The sequence below is a fragment of the Abramis brama genome (genome assembly GCF_963993115.1).
Source record: "Abramis brama genome assembly, chromosome: 18".
NCBI classification, from domain to species: domain Eukaryota; kingdom Metazoa; phylum Chordata; class Actinopteri; order Cypriniformes; family Leuciscidae; genus Abramis; species Abramis brama.
The window spans coordinates 3,122,001-3,141,167 of record NC_139980.1 but is presented as its reverse complement, the minus strand read 5'-3'; the positions used below and the strand labels follow the sequence as shown (position 1 = coordinate 3,141,167).

Genomic DNA, 19,167 nt, shown 5'->3' with positions numbered 1-19,167 from the left:
GATCCAAGCTTACATGATGTTTACACCAAATCCTGACCCGACCATCTGAATGTCACCGTGGAAATCAAGACTCATGACTAAATGCATTGAGTTGCTTCCAAATGATTGGCTGAGAAGATATTTGCATTAACGAGCAGTTGAAGAAGTGTGCCTGTGGCTGGTGTGTGTGTTTAAAATGTTGAATGTGAAGTATCTGTGTGTGCCTCAGGATGGGAACACTGCTCTTCACGAGGCGGCGTGGCACGGCTTCAGTCAGTCTGTCAAACTGCTGGTGAAGGCTGGAGCCAACGTTCACGCCAAAAACAAGGTAACATCTGCGGCCACAGCAAGAACAACCAACACTCAGTTATCTGCATATAGTACAGTACTCAACATTTGAAGTGGTTTAAAGTAGTTCATCAAAGCTGTCCTAAAACAAGAACGGGAATGGTTCAAAATTCATGTATAACCGTAATCATGTATTCAGATGTTGACTACTGTAAATGATTAATCAAACAAATAGTAGTGCTAGTTTGGTTGTTTTCCGACTGATCTTGTGTTTGGGTGATGTCACTACAATGGTAAATGCATTGCACACGTGATGTTGTTTGGAGGCTTATGAACGTTTCATAGTTTCAGTCTCATGCTCTCTGCAACCCCTTCAATCATGACTAGTTATGGTTCACATTACACAGCCTCAAGTGCCTTACTGCTGTAATAAAACACTCAATACATCGTTTAAATAAATTAATGTGTATGTCAGTGTTTATTTGGTTATGATTATTTTATTCATTCATAAAGTGGCATCCTTCCATCAGAAGATCAAGCCTGCACATTTAAGATGAATATTTAATACTCCATCCATGGGTGCTTTTTTTATAGCGCTCTTGACCAATCAGCTTTCAGGACAGCGTCTGGATCCAGTAATCTGCCTTCATCCTTAGCCACACCTAAACTTTGGAACAGTTTACCGATTCATATTAGAACGGCATCAGCATTGCATATTTTTAAATTAAAAACGTGTCTCTTTTCTGTAGCCTATAACTTGTGATGCCCCTTGTTGTCTTATTTTTATTAATTGTTTGAGTTTTTAGAACATTGTTGTTACAAACTGCTCCGAGACACGAAGGTTGAGATCCAAATGCAGCTTTAATTAAGGGGCAATCCAGACACGTAATGCAATATACAGGCAATAGGTCAAAACACAGGTAGGCCGTCCAAACAAACAAACAAACAAAACAGGCAGGGGTCAGAGGCAAAAGAGTAATCCACAGAACAGGCAAAAAATCCAAAAACCAAGAGACATGAAACCAGTTAAAACGCTCGGAAATGCAGTGCAACAAAATACAAAACTTCGCAGTGAGTGATTGAGTGAACATGGTATAAATAGGCTGAGACTAACAGGGTAATGAGACACAGGTGAAAGCAATCAGTGATGATGAGTCCGGGCAGTGAGTTATGGGAAATGTAGTTTGTGAGGGAGTGATAATAGTCTGGTGTGGAGTGCCCTCTGGTGGCTCTCAAGGGCACTCCAGCTGGTGACGTTACAATTGTACAGCACATCGGTCAACTGTGGTGGTTTTTAATTGTGCTTTATAAATAAATTGAGATTGAGATTCATGTGTTATCGGAAATGTCCTGCTTCCCACTTCTGAATTACGAGCTCATCGCTTTCAAATGTTGACTTGAGAGGGTGTTCATGTCCAGTTTTTTAACTAGGACGCTAGTATATCCGCTAATTCCCGTCAGTATAGCTCTGTCGTGTTCTGGATGACGTGATGTGATGTCTCTCAGGCAGGGAACACGGCTCTTCATCTGGCGTGTCAGAACGGTCACGCTCAGAGCTCGAAGGTCCTGCTCCTGGGCGGCTCTCGGCCCGACAGCAAGAACAGCGTGAGTACTCTCCAATACATCCACACTGCTCTCTCTTCACTTCATCTGTGTGTTGGTTATTGAACCGCTATTCCAGTGATATTCAGTGGCCTTGTTTTCCTCAGGTAGGGGACACGTGTCTGCATGTGTCTGCCCGGTATAACCATGTGAGTGTGATCCGAGCGCTCCTGGGTGCGATCTGCTCGGTTACTGAGCGAAACCACGTGAGTGAGGAGTGACGACTGCTTCTGACGTGCTACACTCCTCCTAAAACTGTTTTAAACCCGTCATTCTGTGTCGGATCAAACTAACTTTAAAACTTCCCTTGCTAAAATGTTTTTTCTGAAGACAAACTTAAATAGTGATGAAGGCCAAAATATTAATGCCATAGATGTAGAGTATATTTACTTAGTAATCCACTAATTTGTAAATGGGGATCAAACTGATCATTTTTACCTGATATTGGAGTTAAATAACAGGACGAGGTAAAATGACTTTAGAAAGATGTGATTTTTATTTTATTTTTACACAGAGATTGGTTGGTCTATTAGTAAAATCTGTTGACTTTAGCAATCTTGGTGGCACTTTATTTTACAGTCCTGTTCCGCATCCACAGACCATGTACTTGTGTATGTACTTATTATAGCAATTACAATAACTGGTTAATAACTAGGTACTAACCCTGAATCTACCCCAAAACCTCACCTTAACCCATGTAGTTACCTTATATTCTAGGGGAACTACACTGTAAGCATACATACTGTGAAATAAAGTGTAACTGCAGTCTTTGTTGCAGTATATGCCAGTGATGACAGTTCAAAAATGGGAAAAAGCACTTTTTTGTCAACAACCAAATAAGAATGTTCCAAAAAAAAAAAACATTAGTTAAGAACAAACTTCTAAATGGATATTAAAAAGATGTCTTAAATAGTTTTTGAGTTACAGGCATGCTAACTTTGAAAAAAAAAAAAGAAGCCAAAACTGCTTTTTCCAATTTTGTATCTGTCACTGTTGACATATAATGCAACAAAGGTTGCTAAAGTCAACTTATTTTACTAATAGACCCACCAATCTCTGTGTAAAAAATAAAATAATGATACTGCCATCTTTCTAAAGTCATTTTCACACCTTTCACACCAAACTAGTGGATTACTCTGGAAATATTAATCCATGGCATTTAATACTTTGGTATTCTTCTTCATTTATGTCAGGGTTTCTCAAACTCGGTCCTGGAGGGCCACTGTCCTGCACAGTTTAGCTCCAACCCTGATTTATGTATTTTCCAGAAGAAAAAAAAGATCAAAATCAAACTTTTAACCCGGGGACCTCTGGTTATGTTGACACGGAATGACCCAAACAGCATCATATACTGATCTTGTGTTAGCTGTAATTATGACCATATGACTCTGATGTCCAGGCAGGGGACTCTGCGTTACACATTGCAGCGGCTCTGAACCACAGGAAGACTGTACGCATGTTACTGGAGGCTGGGGCCGACAGCCGCGTCAAAAACAATGTGAGCACCTTTAGAAATATTTCATGAGCTTAGTGAAGCCCTGAAATGCACTCTACCCAAGTGCTTGAACACAAATGCTTCTCGATATGATACACTGAGACAGTTTCACATAATGTGTCTGAGCGAAATTCATAACGCAACACAAGTAGGCGTTGCATCTTAGCTGAATCTTTGATCACCAAAATGACAAATACGTATTTTCCTTGAAAAAAATTCTTCATATCTTAAAACAGATTGAATGTAACTCTACATCCTTGCCTCATTTATTATGCACTGTTCTATGAATATGCAAATGAGCCCCGCCTCCACTCACTCACTCAGCTCAGAGATCCACTCATTGACGATCACACGTTGATCTGATTGGTGACAAGGTAGTTTGTGACGTCAAACACAAAGTGTGTTTTTGAGAAAATACTCAGCAATGCTGTCGACTTATGAATTTACACATGGTTTGTATTAATGCACATTAAAAACACCACAAAGACATATAAACTACATTAAAAACTGACGCACAGCCAGTAACTTACTGCTCATGCTCACACTCGTGCGCATACGTAACACACAAGAGAACGAGCATGGGTCAATGCCCCGATATACTCATGGTGACGTGCTTTTTAATTTCAGAAGTAAAAAGAAGTCGGAAATACTGTTAATGAACATCCACACTTCTAAGACCAACGTTTAGAGAACAAAAACCAGTTTGCAATATTAAGCAGCATAACAGACAATAAAATATAACTGGAAGCCAATGCCTCGCTCGCTCTTGCAATAAAAATAAGGGGGGTTGATACACTTGAAATGCATTTAAAATTACATTCATATCTTTGCGTTTCTGAAAAAGGCACACACACACACACACACACACACACACACTATGGCCGTGTATCGGCACTGTCCACAGTTACTGTAAACCATGTCTTAAAGCCCCCTGTGGTGAAAATCCAGCTTTTAGTGTAGTTTATATGTCTATGTGGTGTTTTAATGTGCTTTAATACAAACCATGTGTAAATTCATGAGTCGACAGCATTGCTGAGTGTTTTCTCCTTAAAACTGCAGTGAACCAAAGACAGTCTCAAAAACACGCTTTGTGTTTGACGTCACAAACTACCTTGTAACCAATCAGATCAACGTGTGATCGTCAACCAGTGGATCTCTGAGCTGAGTGAGTGAGTGGAGGCGGGGCTCATTTGCATATTCATAGAACAGTGCATACTAAATGAGGCAAGGTATTTTAAGGCATGAAGATTTTTTTTTTTTCAAGGACAAAACTTTTAAATATGTCATTGTGGTGATCAAAGACGAGTTTTAAGGGATAAAATGATTGACTACAGGGGGACTTTAAGGAACATGGTTCTCTAGGTTGGCATGCAGCAGAAATTACACATTTAACTGTGTGAATATGTGCATGATTTTTAGCTGTGTGTCTGTTTTGAAGACAGGAGAGACGGCCCTCGATCAGGCTCGTGAAAATAATAATCCTGAAGTGGCTCTGCTGCTCACCAAAGCCCCACAGGTGAGAAAACACACACACACACACACACACACACACACACACACACACATATATATATATATATATATATATATATATATATATATATATATATACACACACACACACACACACACACACACACACACACACACACACACACACACACTCAAGAGCCATTGATATGACAAGAAAAATATATCTCTTACATTTTCATTATATGCTCAACAGAAAAACAAAAAAACAACAACATTCAAATTCTGTTTTTCAATTATTTATTTATTCTTGATTTGTTATCTATTATTTATCAAGTTTCAAGTGGGATGTTTTAGGATTTAATTTAATATGAATTGCTCTTGCTCAGCTTCATGCACATCCTTCATGAATCACTAATTCACTAATGTTACATGAGCCAAAGGATGATTTCACTCCAGATTTAACCTGATGCAGAACAACACAAATATTTTTGAACTTCGAGGACAAATAGACACAAGTGTTTAGTTGTAGGTCAGATGAACAAATATCAGATCAGTGCCAAATATGTACAGATGAATACATCAGAATTGGTTTAACACTTTAAAGGGTAAGTTCATCCAAATGTGAAAGTTCTGTCATCCTTTACTCACTATTTACACATCATTTACTCACCTGAGGCCAGCGTAATTTTTTCTTTCTCAATTGTTTTCAATGGGAGCGCTGCATATTTAGAAATGCCACTGAAAGCATAGAACAGTGCTTTCTGTTTTTTTCCGGATGCCGAGAATTGAAAAATGTTCACCTTTGGGTAAAACGCAGTGCTCATCGCCATCACTTTTTACCTAGCTGTCCAATCACAGTGGAGGAGGGCGGGACAAAAACCACATTGACCAACCGCAACACGATGACAACAGACGACAACAGAATAAAACATTTAAAACGAGAGACAGAACAAATACCTTACACAGCAACCAAAGTATGTTGACTGAAAAAACTGACAAAAAATAGCCAAGAAGAGCATCTGGCGTTTTCAAATAACTAAAAACACTTTGGTGGGAAGCCTTATTTCAGTCAAAATCTGTATGACTTTCTTCTCTGGAACACACACACACACACACACACACACAAAACAATGTAATGGGGTGAAGAGCAACACCACATCCCATTAACTTCAATTAGCCTACATAAACATAAAAACCTACATAAAACTCCTTTTTGTGTTTCACTTGAAGAAAGTCAGTCATAAAGATTTTTTTTTTTTTTTTTTTTTTTTTTTTACTTTTCCTTTAACATGTAACAAATTACACTCTTCAGCTTAACATTTAGTTGTGTTAAGAATTAAGACCAGCAACATTTGCCTTAATGTGTGTATGTGCACGCAGAGCTTCACTCGAGGACGCACTGTGAGGAAGAGGAGGGACAAGATGAAGACTGAGGGTCGAGCGCAGTCGGTCCCTCGCGAGGAGATGCTGCCGAGAAAGGTAGAGGAGCAAAACTACTCTCACGATCAATACAGAACGAATTTGCAGGTTTAATTTACAGGTTTAATTTGCATTTACAGGTTTAATTTACATTACAGGTTTAATTTGCGTTTTATGGATGAAAATGAGCTGTTTTTCTGTGGCTTGTGTTGATTTAACCCCAAATTGAAAACGAAAGTAAAAGTAAACATATCAGCCATCTTTCAAAGGGTGATTAACATTATAGATTAAATGTTTAGTGTTTTTTTTAATAGTGTAGTGTAACAACATTTGTTGTTAATTCATGTTTAATTTGTCCTTTAGCGACGAAAATGAGCCATTTGATGTGGCTTCCCGAGAGAATACAAAGGGATTGCTGACATCTTACTATAGCTTCAGAAACACTGAAGAATTTTTGAGGGATGAGTCAGTCCAGGTTCCACTTTTCGCCTCAATTGTTGATGATGCTTCTGAGTCGCTGTACTACAGGTACGACTTTGATGGGATTGTGGTTCAGCTAGCAGATGTTAGCTATATCACTGCTGGGGTTCATTACCTGTTTGTCGGAAAAGTTGATGGGTCCAAAGTGTGCAACCACTGGCACCTGATGAAGAAACATCTGGACCTTACACACTACAGTGCTGACGGGGTCAGTGCTCTCTGAAAAAGTGTGGGGAATGTCTTGACCTTTGTTGATGGGGGATATTTCCTCCATCTAACCTGTGTCCCTGCTAACCAGAACAGCGCTCACCCTATGTTCAGAAGTGAGTTGGTTGTCAAGGCCCACGCCATTGGCCTGATTAATGCCCTATTCAATCACTTCTCGTTGAGACTCAGAAGTCTGTCGCCACAAGATCTGGAGCGACCTACCATAATGAAGAATCCTCTCACAAACTTGGGCAAGATGAATATTCTGCATGAGGACCAGAAATTCATCCTCCGGCTCTTCCACGAATCACTCCTGGCTGTCAATGAGGACAGTGATATGGCGATCATTCTCACAATAAGTAAATTTGGTCAAAAGGATGATCGCCCCTTTGATCTGAGCAAGTTTGTTCATCCAAATGGCATAGTCAATGTGTCATATCATGTTGCTTGCAACATTCATTCTCAGGATGCAAGTGTTGACCTCTTGTGGTCAAGGTGTGGGCTCCAGGAGGTGGTTGGAGAACGTGGCACTCTGTTCCCAGTCTACTCCATGGCTGAAAGTGCCAACTTTCAAAGTAACCTTGACCACATGCCAATGGATGTCAGCGATATCCTCGACCAGGTTGTGCGTCATGACAATTGTAAGGTAAACTTCTTACAATTGTATGCAGTGACTCCACACTGTCACCAAGCCACCCCTGCTAAGCACCCTGTGAGTCGGGTGATAACAACATGCGATCTCCATATCGAGAAGCATCGGCGGATGCTTCTCAAGGATGCCAAAACATACGTGGACCACATGGACGATCGGACAATCAAAACTAGTGCAAGGACCTTTGTGCGACTGGAGGGAGTTTTCCTTGTTTGGCCTGGCTTCCCTGAGGTTGTGGATGCTCTGTTTTTTCGACCAAATGATGCTTGACAATTTGTTTGAGACCGTGCCGATGCTCCTACCTTTTAAGGACAACGACGATGGCCTTGGTTTAAGGCATATTGTCAAGCCAATTGCTACGTACCTGAGTAGCACGCTCTACGATCTTCTGCACCACCAGAAGGGGCTCGGGGGATTCGAAAACTCGTGGAAGGCCTTCCAGCTGGAACTGGCCCTTGAGTGTTTGTTTTTCGGACGGCCCATGTGTAAAACATCGAGGCAGTATGCCTCACCGCTTGGTGTCTGCTCTACAAATTCAAATAGCTTGTCATGCATGAGAGGAGTTCTTGGCCTCAGTCCCATAGGATCAGCCAGTGTCGGTGAAGGTCCTCCTCCACTGGATACGTGGATTAAGGAGGAATTCCAGAGGCAAAGAGTTTTGCGCCTCTTTCCACTCTCAGACTGCCTTCTGGCCACAAGTAGTGGGAGAAGAGCTGGTGAAGATCCTTTTCTGTGACTTACATGAGAGGAATGACCGGGTTCCTATGGACACATGGAAAGGGCCTGACCGTCCTATCGGCCGTTTGAGTGACTGCCGGCCGGTTGGGGAGCTGTCAAGGGAGGTCTGCGAAACATGCCGTCACTGAATGCTATGTAAGCAATAATTAATGACAGAACCTTTAATAATTCAACATTTATACTCCCACAGTTATAAGACAATGTGCATAACAAAATTAAGATTGTTCCATGTGTATCTCAGAACATTTTCAGGTTTTCATCCTGAGTTTAGTGTGTAGAACTACTACAGCAATAATATAGTAACAGCCCAAGTCAACATTACTAGTTTGAAAATTTCTAAAACGTGATATAAACCTGTAGTACAGTCAACAAATCTGGTGCTATATCATCGATGTGCAGTTGTTGAAATGAATCACACTTGGATGTTGTGTCAGCCAAGTGGAGTCACAGTTCATCTCTGTTATAGTTTAGACTTGAAAAATAAAGCTTTTACACATCTGGACAAAGAAACCTCGAACCAGAGTACAAACAATTGTACACAAGACATTATTTCAGACAGTTGTTAAATAGAGACACCAAATGTGCGGTGACACACTGAGTTCTGGAAGGGAAAGGCGTTTTTCACTTCATTGCCTGACCCATGCAGAGTCTCTGACCGCAGAACAGAAAGCGCAACTAGTCTCAATAGAATTTGAACATCCATTATTCATAGTTCTACACATGCCCGCCCATTATTAAAGTCGGCCTAACTGGACCTTCCTGTGAAAATGACATGCTTCGCTCTGGTGATTTGTGCAGGACTTCATTTATACCCTGTTTACACCTGGTATTAAGATGTGTTTTGGTCAATCGGATCACAGGGATCATACAGGGACACGTTCACCTGGTGTTTAATCCGTCTCTTTTGTCCACTTTCAACCACTTCTGTCCTGATATCTTCGAGGGGAGGGTCTATGGGTGGGTAAATGTATGGGTTTTTGCAGATCTTTCAATCTAATGAACAAAATTAGCTCACACAATTACATATGAACGCACCCGGAGACGACTGGAAAAACATACGGAGAGCATCAGCTTTAGTTTCTGCTCTGACAGACGCAACACCAGCCGAACGCTGTGAGTGTGTGTTAGAAATCAGAAATGGTGAGAAGAGAACATTGTGCTTGGTATGTTTTTCCTCTTCAAACCAAACTTCGGTCTTCTGCTGACAAAGTTTAAATCCCGTCTGGCTAGAGCTCTTCCCATGTTCATGCATTAGGTCAGTAGACGGAGAGAAGACGGTCTTTTGTGGCTGTTCAAATGCATTCGACCATATGAGTGTTTACACTACGAAAGCAATCCGGTCAAATGTGTTTTCGACTACCTCTGGAAGTGTTGGAAAGTGGACGAGCTCAAAACACTTAAGACCCCGTTTACACCTGTATTTAGTGTCGTCCACTTGTGATCCGATCCACCAAAACGCATCTTAATACCAGATAAACAGTGTGCTCAAACCCGCTCCTGCATGCTCACGTTCAGCTCCGCCTCCACTTCTGAGTGCCACGCCCACATCTCAACACCCAATCAACAGCCAGTGCAAGTCCCAGCCACACATTTTTTCTTTTTCGTCACATATGGAAGAAAAGATCTGTCGCTACAATAAATGTGTAGTACTCTCAGTTGTGTTTAACACGGTTCTGTTGTCTGTAGACTTGTAAATGCTGAGCCTTTACTCGTGTGTTTGTGCAGGACAGTGTCTCTCCAGCCAATCACACTCACGGCAGTGACAGCTCTCTCCGCCACAACGACACCGGGTTCGTCACAGAGGTGACAAGAACAAACAAAACCAGCGACAAGAAGGCCAAAGAGAGGGTGTGCATTTTCTCTTTAAAGGAGTAATGTATAATCAGCTGGATTTTATATGTGAATATATTATATGTGAAGTGGAGAGTCGGGGTATGTATTGCATGCATGTAACAATCTCATATCTCATGGATTGTGCACTATGTGTTTGTTTGCAGCTGTCGCCATCAGATGCCCTCATTCGAAGACAAAATAAACACAGCGATCATAAGAAGAAGAGTAAAGCAGAGAGATCAAGCCCCTCAGCTCCTCCTCCTCCTCCTCCTCCTCCTCCTCCTCCTCCTCCTCCTCATAACTACAAGGCTTACCAGCTCTATACTCTCTACAGAGGCAAAGATGGCAAGATCATGCAGGCAAGGAACCAAAGCTGTTTCACAATCGGATTAAACTCATTCATTTCTCAGTTAGCACTCCACCGAAAACTTTAATTATTTAGACTGTCGAAGAACCTTTAGAGTATATTTGTATGCTTGGGTTACACATGACGCACATCTCTGCCTGGGCCAGTGCCACACTGTTAAAAAATGCCAGGAATTTACAGGATTAAAGAGTATTATTTTACAATAAATTACTGTAGTCATTAATGCATGCTGGGTCATTTTATTACAAACGACTGTGAATCAACAACAAAATGATGCTGACATCACAGTAATTTACTGATCTTGTTTTACTGTGATTTCACATTATAAAGTTGTCTTTAATCATGCCACTGTAAGAAATTGTATTGTTTAGTACTGTAATTGTTTTGAAGTCACCATAATGGTGATTAGTGTTTCATTACCTTGTGTATTCATATTCAAATGTATGATCTAGCCAAGTCAGAAGTGTGACAAATGAAAACATTTGTTTAAACAATGACAAATTAGAATATAAAATATTTTAGTCAAACTATTCTCTAGCACGAGTATGAAGATTTCATTTTAGCATTATTTAAGCATGAAGATTTACCAGTATCTTATTTCAAATTCATAATTGTTTGTCGATGGATATTTCACAATAGTGAAGCAGCTGCTGAGATTCATCTTTGAAAGGTCAATAAATACAAATAAACTCTGAACATTACAAAATAAACAACACAACCTGCTAAAAGCCAAGCAAAAATAAAACCAAGCACAGATAAAACCAACAAGAATCAAGAAACTCCACGGCATGAATAGATCTGACAGTCTATTCGTGCCGCACTGCATGCTGGGTACCAAGTTTTTATTTATTTTTTTACAGCACAATTGTAAAAACTTGACTAAAATTGCCAGTAAAGTACTGTAGATTTTACAAGAAATGTCTGAAAGAGCAGTTTGATACAAGAAATGTCCTACTGTGAAATTACTGTGAAAGTAATGCAATTATTAACCTGGAATACTGTAATTTCACCCTGAAATGTTTAACAGTGCAGTTTAAAGAAAATTTAGTTAATTTTAAGATTTTACATCATGGTCTGAGAATAGCATTATTAGGTGTCCTTACCACAGAAATAATCCATTTAAGTTTATTTGTAAACTAATTCAAAACTATTTTAACTGCTAGGAAGAACCAGTTTCTGTCTGCAAGTTTTCTCCAAACTGTGAAAAATGGCAAATAACTTGTGCAGTAAATGGTCAGAGAAACATTTTCATGTATTTTTGGCTCTTGAATATGTGTTATTTCCATTAAAGGCCCCACTGAATGGCTGCAGGTGTGAGCCTCTCATTAATAAACTGGAGAACCAGCTCATGGCCACGAAAGAGGAGATGCAGTCAGAGATTCACACTGTGCAAGAGCTCATGAACAGCAAGATGGGCCAACTGGACCGCAAGAACAAACACCAGGTGCATACACAATGTTGGTTTGTCAAAACATTTCCCAGACTTAAGATGGCTGTGGCCTATATTGACTTATATCGATATCTGTAAAGATAACCAATCCAACTTCAGCAGCCCATAATTTCAATTGTTAATCATTCTGCTTCCACCTATATCTATCTGTTATTTAAATGTTGATGTGGGATTGATAATTGTGTGTTGATTTTTCAGATCAGAGCTCTAGATAAGATCACTTTAGAGAGAGTGTCCGCTGAGAGGACTGAATGTTTACATCGCATTGACAAGAGAGCCGTACAGGAACGCCTGGAAGGAGAAAAAAGACAGGTACATTTCAACAGAAAATGTGCATAAACATTTTGGGCCCTATCTTGCACCCAGCGCAATTTACTTTGTACACGACGCATGTATCATTCCTATTCTGCACCCGCGCACAGCGGACTTTTCCCTCCACAGACGCACGTCGGTAAATTAGGGAATGAACTTGCGCTCCCGGGGGTGGTTCAGTGAAAAGAGGAGGCGTGTTCCGGCGCAAACGTTCCCTGGTGCTATTTTGCAGTTCCAGAAAACAATTCCGCCACAGACCAGGAAAAACCTAGTCAGTAAAGTCATGTTAATCATATGCTATTTTAAGGGCGCATGCTTGGCCATAATCAATGTAGCGTGTGCACAACGCACATACACTTTGCTTCTCTACTCTACACACAGACGCAGCAGGTTTCATTTTTGCAAATCATACATTATTACAAGGGAAAATATTACCACACGAGGGAAATCATTATGGTGTCCATGAAGATGTGAAAAAATAGGCATAAATCTAGCTTACACATTTACCCAAATTATTATACGCCTGTTTAACCGAAGCTAATTTTGGTGTGTTTCTCCATCCCCAATGTCACTTCTCTGTGTTTTACGGCCCTGACGAGAACGTCGGTCTCCTCGGCTGTGAACCGCTCCTGGCGTGCGTCTGGCAAATCCGCCGTTATAATAGCAATCCGCCATGGAACAAGCGCGCCTGCTCTTAAAGGGAATGTGAGATGACGCTCTGATTGGTTTATTTCACGTTACGCCCAAACCACACCCATGAGTAATGAAGTTACTTCAGACCAACACATTTTAGATTTGCGTCCGGCGCAAGAGTCATTTATCCCGCCGGTATAATAGCAACAGAGATCCACCCACAAAGTTACTTGCATTTCACGCTTGATACTTGCGTTTCAGATCGTTAAAATAGGGCCCTTTGTTTTACATGCTTTAAAAACAGAGACAAAGACTTTGATAAACCGAGACGGTGCGCTCATATTGACATCACAGAGCATGTTCTATATAGTATGAATGTGATCTGGAGGTAGTTAATTCGCCATGTTGTCATTATCATGTGACCTACCAGCGTCAGTTGCGTTGCTTCACCTCCATTCACAAATCCTCTCCCGTGGCCTCATGGGATATGGGCATATGGGTATGCACACTTCAGAATCTCACCGTAGGAGGTCATCCGGGTACTTTCTGCTACTCTTATAAGTTCAGTAAACTCAGACATACTTCTTTTGTCATATACTGTTTCTCTTCTGCTATATAGTAGAGGAGTATGCAGCCATAGTGTCACTGCAGCTGCCATTATAAGCCTGAGACGTGTGTTTAGTGACGCCATCAAGCGGTAATATAGACTTTGAGCAAACTTTGAGAAACAACATTTATGGGACAATTCATGTCAGATCTTGTTGCTGATTCAAAACGTTATTTAATTATGAGTTTGGCCAGCGGTTTCTGAGATTTCAGGATTCCCGTAGACAGGACTCGGTAATGAATGCCTGAAACAGCTGTCCGGAGGCGTTGAGTGAACAGACTTTCCTTGAACGGGACTTAGATAGAATGCATTTTGTCTTTGTCTAGATGTAAAAGGAACAATATCTCTGGCTTATAAGTGTTCAGGCTCATTTAGGGCATGGCGATACAGCTAATAATCTGGAGATTATTCTACCCTGTAATGATATTTGATGAATATCTCAGCTATCTGTGCAGATTAATTATAAGTGACTGAATGACACGGTCTTATAAATATCAACTCTTACATGGATTCTAGTTTTCTTGTCATTCCTAATATGAATTATCATGGGCTAATCTTTGGATTATTTATTCCATCCCTCTCTTTGTAAGCAGGCTTCAGTGGTCAACGATATCAAGAACTGGTGCCTTTCTAAGATCCAAAGTTTGGAGACGCGTCTCTCTGGCGATCGCTGCGACTCCAAGTTACGGCGCTCCTCGTCCCTCACCGACACGCTTTCGGATTGGGATCCCCATTCCCACACAGCTGTACCGGACACATCTGGGGGCAGAGCATGTTACTCTCCATCAGCAAACCAGCCCGAGCCGAAAGACGGAGGAGAGACGGCAGCGGCGAGCACGTGTCCTGAAGATGGACCTGCCAGCTACTACGTGATCGAGGTGGACGTCTCTCCGGGTAGGACACTCACTCAGGACTGCGTGGATGAATGAACATTCACACTCACACATTCAGCTGTTTCTTTTGCTCTTACAGAGGCAGACGAGCAACACAGATTTTCTGGCTCATCTCACGTAGAGAGAGCTACCTGCAGCATTAATGCTTTTCCTGTGTTTGTCCTCATTCAGTTAAAGGCTTATATAAGTGTTATATAATATCATGTGATGTAGGGTTATTATAAGTAAAATATACAACACTGACAATATTATTTACACTGAACACATATGGAAGGATAAAGCAGACAATATTATTTATTTAATGAATCATTGTATTTTTTTTCTTATACATATAAATACATCAAAAACTGTTGCAAATGAGTTCTTGCAGACGCTTCTTTCATGTCTCTCGTATCACACTGTGGACGGATGTGCTCTCTCTCAATCCATTCAAACACAGCTGCTCATTATACATATTATTTATATATTTCCTACATTACTCCACTAATATAGTCCACTTGAAGGAGTGAGTGAAAACGAGTGAATGGATTTGGACACTGAGTGCGCCGGAAGGGCTGCCGCTTTTGCGTAGTTTGTGCTTGCTGTTTAATAATTAATAATCATTTGAAATTAAGTAAACTGGCAGCTCCAGTAGTAATGAAAATATTTATCTTGAACTCTGTCATGGAAACTATGTATAAACCTTTATAATCAAGTAAAAAGGAATGTATACCCGTATGATATTACGCTGTAGCCACATTGCACCCTTCGGTTTGGAAAATGGATGGATGGATGATTCACCTGCGGCGCCACCTTCTGGTCAGATGCGGGAATTCATTTACTGTTGAGCGTACATCGGTTGTACACTCGTTATTGCAGTGCATTATGGGATTGAATGATTGCACCCGATAACGTCCACTATGGTTTCAGACACCACTACAAATGGCTGTCCCCTCAAATAATGCCATATTTACTTGTTAGTTTGTCTAGGCTTTTTTTCCTTGAGGAAGCTTTGCGATTTAAAGGAGCTAATAAAATTTTAACTTGTCAATATTTTGTTCAGTTATTTACTAATTTTGTAAGTAGCCGTGCAATAAGCAGGCTAATGTGCATCCAACCGATTGTTCTCGCAAAATAAACGCCTTTATGGTGATACGAGTCCATCCGTTTCACACGAATCAAAAACAACCGACTCGAAAAGAAACCAACGAGCCGGTTCTAAATGTCAGAGTTTTCCGAGGGTTGTTATTCGGTTCTGTTTGAGTCGGACATAACCGAAAAGCTTCCTGTAGGTTTAATTAGTTCATTTTGAATGAACCACTACTTTGGTCCAATAACCCATCTGGAATTGCTCATTTGGTGCGTCTTGGCTCATCAACCCAGAACTAACGTTGAAGAATTGAGCATCACTGCGTTTCCATTACCCTTCAAATTGCGCAAACTGAAATTGCGAATTGAAAATACGCTTAATGGAAACACGTTATTTTCGCAAAAACTCCCATTTATCTCAAAAAAGTTTTAATGCGCGCATGAGGGGGGTTTTCAAGGAAATTCGAAAAAGAAATATTTCGCAAAACTGCAATGGAAACATTTTTTGCGCATTTACAGTCACCTGACGTAGATGACGCGGTGTGTTTGGACAGAATACGAGACAGATTTCTTTATTAAATTCATAATAGACAGAAGAATTACAGCAATAATGGATTCTAAACCTCAAATAAATGCCACAATCAAAGACCTCAATGCAGAAATGAGGGAGAAACACCCAGAAACACCTCATATGTGCCGCTCACAGTATAATAAGGGTCGTTCCTCACCATTAATGCTTGGAAAACACACATACGTCCCCTTAGATTAATAATAATGGCCAGTGCAGTGGCTGTGATAAGTGCATAAACCCACCAACGTCCGTTGCCATGATCTTTGGAATGACTTTATTTATCGCGAGAGGAAAAAATGAAGTTTTAGTCGCATGACATCAGTTAATGGAAACGCCGTCATTTCGCAATATTTTTTTGTCGACATTTAGAAAAAATCGCAAAAGTTTTGCGCAAATCTGTAATGGAAACGCGCCTACTACTAGTTCACACTGGGGTCCTAATCGCCCTGTTGGGGTCATTTTGTGATAACAACTCGCCGATCTACATTTACTTCACCACAATTCCCAGACAGCAACACGTGTCGGCCCAGATCCACCATCCACCCGTACCAGATGTGGGCCGGATCTGGGCCGACACTATGGCTACGTTCACACTGTCAGTCCGAATCCGATTGGAATCTGATCTAAAATGATTGACGTCCACACTGTGTATTGCAGCTGTTCAGATCCGATTTGTGTGTCCATGCAGCTCTTTAGTTTTCCGGATTATCTGCATTGGTTTCTATGGCGTTGCGTTGGTAGGAAAACGCAACATGAAGGGGTTTGCAGTACTAATTGCAGTTGTCTTGTTTAAATTTTACAGCATGATAGTGTGTATCCGCCGCTCTGGTCTCCTAAATCTTCTGAGTCAGCAGCAGAACCGGATGAGGCTGGCGTGAGCGGCTTTATTCTGTGCTGTCGTCTCCGCCGGTCTCAAAACATGTCTCTGTTATATTGCCATTTTCTGCTTGTCCGGCACTTTGCAACAACACAGCATTGTTTCTGCAGAGACTTTCAGCACGTTTCCTATAACGACATCTCACGTTTACATTTTATGTGGCCTCAGGAAGTCACATAAACCACAAGAAACTCTATCAGATCGGTCAGATAAAACGGATTTCCAGAAATGTGATTTGAATAGGATTTCAAATTATATATGAATGTAGCTTGAAATAGATTTCATGTAATCTTTTGCTGTTCACATTAGCTAATTCTGATCTGATTTCAGTCGGATATGCACAAAAATCAGATTTGAACTGAGTCTGAACGTAGCCTGTGTTGCTGTCTGGGCTGCAGCTGGTGCTAGTGTCAATGTGCATGTAACTTATTACAGGACGAAATCTTCTCAAGCTTTTCTCTGTCTTTTCAGATAAGCAGTCGTCACAAAATCAGTCTGCGCCCCAGTCTCCTTGTATAGTCCGGCCTAAACAGCGATCTCGGGCCTGTAGTGACCCTCATCGAGTGCAAGATGAGCCTCAGGACTCGAGTCTGGAGCCGAGACGCGTCCCGGATCAGGGCTGTGAGCAGAAATGTGCGCTCGAGCACAGAAACCTCAAAAGACGCACCAAACAGAAAGCAAAGACCAAACCAAACGCACAAGCCTTGGCGAGTTCAGGAGAGCGGCGCCCCGCCGAGGCTTCCTTCGCCCAGGAGCGGGAGAACATGCACGCGCTGGAGGTCACGCAGTACTTCTTTGAGGCGGTGACCCTGCAGATGGAGCGCTGGTATGAGCGGAAGATCGAGGAAGCAAGATGGCGAGCCAACCAGAGGGCTGAAGCCGACAGAGCCGCCCTGCTGGACAGAATAAGCTACCTTGAGGATGAACTCAGACTGCTGAGGACTAGCAAACAGGAGGAGAGCTAGTGTATAGGACGCCACTGGTGTAGCAGACACTGTAACTCACGAGGTTCCCAATGGATTAGTGAAGTTCGATAGAGCAGCTAACACATGTAGATAACACTGAAGTAACAAAGCATCTGAACAGAGTTTGAGCCGAAACATACTCTACGCCTAGTGCTTGGATGCAAACGTGCTCTGAAATTTGCCCAAACACAATTCATAAAGGAGGGCAAGTAGCAGTGCTTTCTCAGTGCGGCCACAAGGAGTGCCATAGAGCGCAACAGTAAAAATCCAATTCATTTTTCTCCAATTTCTTATTAACCTTTAAAGACAGACCTACGGTGAGATACAAGGTTGTTAATTGATGTTATAATGTGAACGGATGGATTCAACAAAAGCATATTTCAACTTATTTTTAAAATACTTGTTTAACAGCTGAATTCATGGTGAAAAACGACATTTCTCATTATGCTGTCCTAAAGATTCCACCAGTAAGAGTTTGTAGGGAACGCCCACTACCATGATGCACTGCAAATGACTAATCCAGTCGGTCTCCTGATGCTGTCAATATACTTAAAAGTCGCCATGAAATCAAAATTGATAGATTTTTTACAGAATGTTGCTGTTTATTATAAATAATTTATCCCTGCACGTCATTATTTTTTAAATGCAAATGCCCTCGTCATCTTTAATCAAAAACATTAACCTCCTCGAAACGGCGTCTGCGTCTCGTAAATATCCTTCATGACTGACTGCAAACTGGCTCTCAGATCTGCCTCCGTATTTAGTTAGCAATGCCCAATTTCCTACAATCCAGGCAATTCCCAAAGGGCGAAAGTCCCGCCCTACATTTTCCTCATTCCGGAAGCTGTTTCACTCGGATAAACGTCACAATAGGGAACAAAAGACTATCGTCGGTTTCATGTTGACTTTTAATATTTGTGTGTGTGTGTGTATATGTATATATATATATATATATATATATATATATATATATATATATATATATATATATATATATATATATATATATATATACACTACCGTTCAAAAGTTTGGGGTCAGTAAGATTTTTAATGTTTTTAAAAGAAGTATCTTCTGCTCACCAAGGCTGCATTTATTTGATAAAAAACAATAAAAAAACAGTAATATTGTGAAATATTATTCCAATTTAAATCAGCTGTTTTCTATGTGAATATACAGTAAAGTGTAATTTATTCCTGTGATCAAAGCTGAATTTTCAGCATCATTACTTTAAATCATGATCCTTCAGAAATCACTC

At 40.9% G+C, this 19,167-nt stretch overlaps 1 protein-coding gene across 1 annotated transcript in view; it reads left to right on the top strand.

The window, feature by feature from the left end:
- ankrd6b (ankyrin repeat domain 6b) overlaps nucleotides 1-18,042 on the top strand; it is a 42,411-nt gene extending 24,369 nt beyond the window's left edge. Inside the window, exons 5-16 of the mRNA XM_084090660.1 lie at nucleotides 209-307; nucleotides 1,774-1,872; nucleotides 1,977-2,075; nucleotides 3,269-3,367; nucleotides 4,803-4,880; nucleotides 6,218-6,316; nucleotides 10,059-10,181; nucleotides 10,331-10,525; nucleotides 11,825-11,977; nucleotides 12,182-12,295; nucleotides 14,129-14,429; nucleotides 17,416-18,042. Coding sequence (XP_083946786.1) covers nucleotides 209-307; nucleotides 1,774-1,872; nucleotides 1,977-2,075; nucleotides 3,269-3,367; nucleotides 4,803-4,880; nucleotides 6,218-6,316; nucleotides 10,059-10,181; nucleotides 10,331-10,525; nucleotides 11,825-11,977; nucleotides 12,182-12,295; nucleotides 14,129-14,429; nucleotides 17,416-17,909 — 1,953 coding nt within the window. The 3' untranslated portion in view covers nucleotides 17,910-18,042. The remainder of the gene's footprint in view (nucleotides 1-208; nucleotides 308-1,773; nucleotides 1,873-1,976; nucleotides 2,076-3,268; nucleotides 3,368-4,802; nucleotides 4,881-6,217; nucleotides 6,317-10,058; nucleotides 10,182-10,330; nucleotides 10,526-11,824; nucleotides 11,978-12,181; nucleotides 12,296-14,128; nucleotides 14,430-17,415) is intronic.
- Nucleotides 18,043-19,167: the final 1,125 nt, after the last annotated feature.